We start from the raw sequence: 7830 nt of genomic DNA on the forward strand, positions 1-7830 counted from the left end.
ATGATATTCAATCAAGACAGGTTTTTTCTTTTGCAAATTTAGTAATTACCTGAAGAAACCAAACATCAAAGAACAAAACACATTGAAAAACAGAAGGAATATAAGAGATACTCTCGGTTGCATCCAAAAGACGCCGTCTTTCATTGGGTGCAGCCAAATCCTAATGCAAGACCAACTTAAGCCTCGTCTTAAGGCTAAATTCTAAAATGGAACGTCAACAATTAAGCAAGGTCACAAACTAATTTCTTCCTGCTCTCAATACACTAAAGTTCGAATTTAGCAGATTTATAGCTATCTACGACAGCTACTAACTACAAAATTTGAACCCTGCATCATTTGTTCCCAGGAAGTGAATTAATTTCTTTATTAAGAATGTGTCATTTTATCATTTAGATAGATCGATTGCCATGTCATTCGTAGCAAGGGACCCATTTTTGCTATAAAAAGCCTGCACTTTAGGACTTATTCCATACTCAAAATTTATTTCTAATTCCTTGCTAGCTTTACAATATCCTTTCTTGTAATTCCTAATTTGAGCTTTGCCAGCTCACTCTCTTTTTTTGTTTTTCATTTGCAAACCAGATAATGGAATCCAAAAAGAATGAAGCTATGGTCTCAAACCCAGAAATGCAAAATAAGGCAATTGTGGATACACTTTATAAAGCATTGGCACATGGTGACACCAGCACCGTTGTCAAACTTCTAACAACTGACCTGGAATGGTGGTTCCATGGGCCTCCTCGGTGCCACCATATGATGCGGATGCTCACCGGGGAGTCCAGCCACAGCGAGTTTAGGTTCGAGCCAAGGAGCATCGAGGTGGTTGGTGATTGCGTGATTGCAGAGGGTTGGTGATACGAGATCAAAGGCCCGACAAATGCGTTCCAAACTAAATGGGACCATCCAGGAGTTTGTTAGTAAGGCCTTAGATGCGTACACAAAAGAAAGGGAAAATCAAGATTTCAAATATTGGGAATCGTGGTCCAAGACACCAAATCTTGCAGCCAAAGTGCATTGGATCTCCATTACGAGCATCAACGATTCAATTTCGGTAGGAGATGGATCACAAGCCCAAATTCTTGAGGGCAAGGCCCAATAAGAAGATTCCAAGCCCAATCAAGAAATCCACCCATACTTAGTTGAAAATCAGGCCAAATTGTCAAAGTGGCCCAAGTTGTAAAGTTTTATTTTTATTTATTTATTTATTTATTTTACTTAGTTTAAATGTTTATCCAAGAGTCCCAAATAAAAGACCCTTGGCCGAATTTCCATATTAAAATAATTAGGAGTTTTTTTTTTAGTTGTAGTTTTAGTGTTCTAATTAAATTAGGAAAACATTTGAAAGGCCTATTTATATGGCTTGGCCAGCCACCCTACATTACATTACAATTACATTAAAAATTTCAGATTTGATTTGAGTGAAAATTCTCTTTGAGTTCTTCAAGGATTTTCTCTTGAGTTTTCTTTAGAAGTTGTTTTAACAATCTTTTTGATTGTGGGAGCCATCTTCAACCTTCTTCTTGCCATTGATATTCTTTGGAGGGGAGATTAGAGCCGTTTGAAGGGAGTTGTGAGATCTTTCGAGATTTCAAGGCTTCTTAGGACTTATCTTTTAATTTCTTACTGTCAATTCTTTCTTTATTTCTATTTGTGCTGAATCATTATCTAATCTATTTTCTGTTCTTATTGTGTTTTCAGCCTTTTTCTATCTTAAGGAATCAGCCCAAAAATCCCCAATTTCTAGGGTTTTTCCATACTCTTTTTGGGTGAAATTAGATTGTCGAAATTTGGGGAAAACTATCTGAGTGTTCAATTGGGCAGAATCGCAATCTCTTCTAGGGTTTCAAGATTCCTTATTAACACTTATTTCTATTCTCTATTTGATTCTTTACTGTTTTGGGGATTTTATTTCAGATCTGAAAATTCAAAAATCTAATCTTTTAATTTTTCTGTTTCGTTTCAGATCTAATTGTTTAGGGTTTTCGTAGGAGTTTCTCGTGACGTGGCAACTCGATCTTGGTCCGCGTGCAACCCCGTATCAGTTGGGAAGGAGCACAAGTGTATTGGGTACATGTATGGACATTGAAAGACGGTTTAATTACCCAATTTAGGGAGTACTTTAATACATGGCTGACTGTGAGGGATGTGAAGCCGCCTCGCTGGGAAATCGGGAGCGACAACCACACTCTGTGGCAGAGCCAGCCTAGGGACTTGGCACGCCGCTCATTGCCTGGCCTTTTGCTAGCCATATAGGAAGCTAGTTATGCATGGCTTGGGAGTGGGACATTGCATGGAAATGGTCAAAATGGAATTGCATTAAGCATATCTATACTATATATGAGAACTGTAAATTATGTAACCATGTTTTGCATGCAAGCAAGCTTTTGTTTGATATGTATCTCATTGGGTTTTAGTTCTAATGTATTCGGGTCTTTGTAGCTCCCTTTCCTTTGATTATAACGATTTACATAATGAATGAAATTGCATCTTCGAAAATAAAAGTAACCATGTTTTGCATATGAGCAAGCTCTCAATTATTGAAAAAGAAGGCACCACTTTGTTATTTATTTTTGCTTAATGGAACTTTTTCAGAAAAATTAAAATAAAAGCTTCTGAAGTTACTTTTTTACTCTCCAAAAAGTTCTTTTGACGTCTAAAACACTTCTAAAAGGGCTTTTGAAGTGAAACCAAAAAACAGATTATAAGGTGCTTCTTAAAGAAGTGCTGCCGTCTGTATGAAACATGCTGGAAAAATAAAATGAAATAGAGACCAAAGGCTGCCGCCCTCGCCTGGGCCTGGGCAGTAAGAAGTTAAGGTAATTCATAGTCCCTTACCTGGCATTTGGAATTTGTTGATCAGGATATTATGGGATCTTTTATGCTATCGAAAAAAGAAAAACGATGAAGAACTAAAAGTGGATAACTGTTGCTTCTTAGAGATAGATATGTTGCGGAAGCGACGATAATATTAATAACAATATTATCAGAAATATTTAGATAATTATTATGCCAACAATTATACTAAGAAAATTCCCAGTTAAATTGGAGGGGTCACAATGGTCCCGCTTAAAACCCAACAACTAGACAGAACTCACTTAGATATTTATAGCAATAATAACTAAATAAATATAACCAACATAAAGCTATTAAATAAAAGCAAACAAATAAGAAATAAAATACCAGAGTTTTAACGAGGTTCGGCCAATTTAGCTTACGTCCTCGGACACTACCAAATTAATATTTCCTCTAGAAATATTACAAAAGAGAAGATTTTGGGATGATACAACCAAAGGGGGAGGGGTTCTATATATAACAAACCAAACCCCCTCCCTTTCTATCTTTTCCTAATGTGGGATATTGCCAATATTCAACAAATCTCCACCTTGGCGATATTCCACATCTTCGAACATCTTCTCATAACACAAACTTCAATAGTGTCTTCAAATTTGCGCCAACGACGCCATATCAAATGTGTCGGACATTGATCAAGTCTAAACAATGTTCAAACTTGGCCCTTGTAACCACCTTAGTCAGCATATCTGCAGGATTCTCCGTAGTGTGAATCTTTTGGAGAAGTATCTCCTCTTCTTCGAGAATTTCCCGCACAAAGTGATAGCGAACGTCTATGTGCTTCGTTCGTGCATGAAAAACTTGATTCTTTGCTAAATGAATAGCACTCTGACTGTCAGAATACACCTTAAGTTGTTTCTGACCAACTTCCAAGTCTTTAAGCAATCCATGAAGCCAAATTGCTTCCTTCACAGCCTCTGTAATTGCCATATACTCTGCCTCTGTTGTAGACAAAGCCACCGTGGACTGTAAGGTAGATTTCCAACTAACTGGCGCTTTCGCTAAAGTAAACAAATAGCCAGTTGTAGACCGTCGCTTATCCAAATCACCTGCATAATTAGAATCACAATATCCAACTATGCATTGACCAAATGATTCATCCTGCTCGAATGCCAATCCGACATCTATGGTATTTTGGAGATACCGCAGAATCCATTTCACAGCTTGCCAATGACCCCTGCCCGGATCATGCATGTACCTGCTAACAACACTAACAGCCTGTGAAATATCTGGTCTCGTACATACCATTGCATACATCAAGCTTCCAACTGCATTTGCATATGGGACTTTTGCCATGTACTCTTGTTCTTCCTTAGTCGTTGGAGATAACTGGTTACTTAGTTTAAAATGAGGAGCAAGTGGGGTACTTACAGGTTTTGTACCTTCAGACATACCGAAACGTTGTAGTACCTTCTCCAAATACTGTTTTTGTGACAGCCAAAGTTTGCCCCTCTTTCTATCCCGAGTTATTTCCATGCCGAGAATCTTCTTAGCTTCCCCTAAATCCTTCATCTCAAACTCTTTACTCAACTGAGCCTTCAGTCTATCAATCTCCATTTGGCTCTTTGCTGCAATCAGCATATCATCAACATACAAGAGTAAGTAGATGTAGGAATTATCTTGAAGCTTGCGCAAATACACACAATGATCGTATTTGCTTCTTTTGTACTTCTGGTCCTTCATGAACCTGTCAAATCGTTTGTACCATTGTCTCGGAGATTGTTTCAATCCGTACAACGATTTGCTAAGTTTACACACCCAATTTTCTTTACCAGCAACCCTGTATCCATCTGGCTGAGTCATATAGATTTCCTCCTTCAAATCACCGTGTAGAAACGCGGTCTTCACATCAAGTTGAGCTAGCTCCAAATTCAACTGCGCTACCAAGGCCAACAAAATTCTAATGGAGGAATGTTTAACAACTGGAGAAAATACCTCATTATAGTCAATTCCCTCCTTCTGAGCGTAGCCTTTAGCCACTAACCTTGCCTTGTAACGAACATCTTCTTTGTCGGGAAATCCTTCTTTCTTTGCAAATACCCATTTGCAACCAATCGCCTTCTTCCCTTTTGGTAGTTGTGCCAACTTCCACGTCTTGTTTTTCTCTAGAGATTGCATTTCCTCTTCCATTGCACCTAACCATCTATTATTCTCTAAACTCTGAATGGCTTCGGTGTAAGTGGATGGAATATTATCAACAACTGGAAGTGCATAAGCTACCATGTCAGTGAAACGAGCTGGTTTCTGAATTTCTCGTCTCTGCCTTCTGACTGCAATTGGCTCTGATTGCTGTTGAGGTTCTTGGGTAGAAACCTCTTCCTCATCTGACTCTGCATCTGCCAATGAAGAATCACTAGTGGTACCTTCTGCTGGAATTACCACACTCTGCTCAAACTCCACCTGCTGCGGAGTACACTCCACCTGCTGCGAAGTACTACTCACTCCTTCTGGATTTACCTTATTCAACATGGCAGATTCATGAAAGGTAACATCCCTACTGATTATCGTCTTCTTTGCCTCTAGACACCACAAACGATATCCCTTAACACCAGCATTGAAGCCCATGAATAGAGCCTTCTTTGCTCTTGGATCTAACTTTGATTCTTTCACATGATAATATGCAATAGAACCAAAAATGCGCAAGGTGTCATAATCAGTAGCAGGTTTTCCATACCATTTCTCCAAAGGAGTCTTGCCATTTATAGCAGATGATGGCAAATGATTGATGAGATGTTGAGCGTACGTCACAGCCTCAGCCCAAAACTTTCTATCTAATCCAGCTTTAGATAACATACATCGAACTTTCTCCACAAGCGTTCGATTCATACGCTCTGCCACCCCATTCTGTTGCGGTGTTCCACCTACGGTGAAGTGCCTTACTATGCCACAATCTTGGCATATCTTCAGGAAAGGATCGCTTTTATATTCTCCACCGTTGTCTGATCGGAGAACCTTAATCTTCCTTCCTGTCTGATTTTCAACTTTAGTTTTCCACTTAAGGAAAACTTCAAGCACCTCATCTTTGTTCTTCATAGGGAACACCCAAACTCGTCTGGAAAAATCATCAATAAAGGTGACAAAATAACGTCTTCCTCCAAGTGATGGAGTCTTGGACGGTCCCCATACATCAGAATGCACATAATCCAGAATACCTTTAGTATTGTGAATCCCAGTGCCAAATTTCACCCTTCGTTGTTTTCCCAGAACACAATGCTCGCAAAATTCAAGTTTGCAAGTCTTTGTACCTTTCAATAATCCTTGCTTGGCTAGAGTTTGCAAGGATTTTTCACCAGCATGGCCCAAACGCATATGCCACAGCTGTGTTGCCTCAGCGTCCTTCTTGGTACTCGTAATTGCTGCTGCTGTTGTCCCGACCACTGTACTACCTTGGTAGTAATACAGATTGTTCTTTCTTATGCCTTTCAACATCACCAATGCTCCTGAAGTTGCTTTAAGAACTCCATCTCGTATTGTCACAACTAGGCCTTTAGATTCTAACGACCCCAAAGAGATGAGATTCTTCTTCAACTTTGGGACATATCGTACATCCCGCAAAATTCTAGTAGATCCATCATGACTCTTCAGTTTAATTGAACCTATCCCGGCTATTTTACATGTGTTATCATTACCCATGTAAACAACCCCTTCATCTAGTTTTTGAAATTCAAAGAACCATTCCCGAATGGGACACATATGATAGGAACAACCAGAATCCATGATCCACTCATCTGCATATAATGTTGAAGATGTCATACTAAGAGAAAAGTCTGACTCTGCTTCACTATTGCATTCTGCAACATTTGCATCTTGCGGAGTCTTCCCTTTTTTCTTCAATTTTGGACAATCTTTCTTCCAATGTCCTTTTTCTTTGCAAAAAGAACATTCATCTTTGGCAACAGCTCGACCTTTGGACTTTCTTCTCTTCCCCTTAGACTGACTTTGCTGACGACCTCTTGTTACCAATGCTTCCACTGCTGCTTCACCTGAACCTTTCAACTTATCCTTTCGGCGTAGTTCATAGCTATACAATGCAGCAGTTACTTCATTGAAAGTTACTTCCGATTTTCCATGAAGTAGAGTAGTTTCAAGGTACTCAAACTCCTCAGGAAGCGATCCCAACAACATTAACGCCAAGTCTTCGTCTTCAAAAGTCACATCCAAATTCAACAAATCAGCCACCAGCTGATTAAAATTGGTAATGTGCTCGTTCATCGTGGTACCAGGAACATAACTGAAACGAAACAGTCTTTTCTTCATATGTAACTTATTTTGACTGTTCTTCTTCAGAAATTTCTCCTCCAATGCTTTCCACAATTTACTTGCAGAAGTCTCTTTACTGAATGTATACTTCTGCTCTCTGGAAAGACATGATCGAATTGTACCACATGCCAATCGGTTGATGGTCTTCCATTCTTTATCATCAACCCCTTCTGGTTTTTCTTCCTCAATGGCAATATCTAGACCCTGTTGAAAGAGGGCATCTAGAAGCTCACTTTGCCACATGCCGAAATGACCTGTTCCATCAAAAATTTCCACTACAAATCTCGTATTTGCAGTTCCAATCCTCGGCAAAATGTACGAAGTGGAAGTTGTTGATATGGATGGTTTTTCTTCTGTCATTTTTGCCATAGCTTCTACTTAATAGCCACCAAATGTAGAATACCCACAAGCTTTAGGAAATGTTTCTGATGTGTAAGATCAGACTAAGCTGCAAACACAGAGCATACTACAAAACCTTGGCTCGGATACCAATTGTTGCGGAAGCGACGATAATATTAATAACAATATTATCAGAAATATTTAGATAATTATTATGCCAACAATTATACTAAGAAAATTCCCAGTTAAATTGGAGGGGTCACAATGGTCCCGCTTAAAACCCAACAACTAGACAGAACTCACTTAGATATTTATAGCAATAATAACTAAATAAATATAACCAACATAAAGCTATTAAATAAAAGCAAACAAATAAGAAAT

General features: G+C 38.9%; 1 protein-coding gene across 1 annotated transcript; it reads left to right on the plus strand.

Annotated features, from left to right (window-relative positions):
- Positions 1-451: 451 nt before the first annotated feature.
- On the plus strand, positions 452-2501 carry LOC121230749 (senescence associated gene 20). The gene is made up of 2 exons (XM_041116074.1): positions 452-851; positions 2046-2501. The coding sequence occupies exons 1-2, from the start codon at positions 586-588 to the stop codon at positions 2251-2253; spliced, it is 474 nt and encodes a 157-aa protein (XP_040972008.1). The 5' UTR covers positions 452-585; the 3' UTR covers positions 2254-2501.
- Positions 2502-7830: the final 5329 nt, after the last annotated feature.

This window comes from Gossypium hirsutum, chromosome A01, assembly GCF_007990345.1.
Source record: "Gossypium hirsutum isolate 1008001.06 chromosome A01, Gossypium_hirsutum_v2.1, whole genome shotgun sequence".
NCBI classification, from domain to species: domain Eukaryota; kingdom Viridiplantae; phylum Streptophyta; class Magnoliopsida; order Malvales; family Malvaceae; genus Gossypium; species Gossypium hirsutum.

Excerpts from the sequence above, each read along its gene's own strand:
- LOC121230749 (XM_041116074.1), top strand. The coding sequence starts at position 586 with ATGGAATCCAAAAAGAATGAAGCTATGGTCTCAAACCCAGAAATGCAA. Across the intron at positions 852-2,045 it reads TGCGTGATTGCAGAGGGTTG|GGAAGGAGCACAAGTGTATT; the intron begins GTGATACGAGAT and ends CCGTATCAGTTG.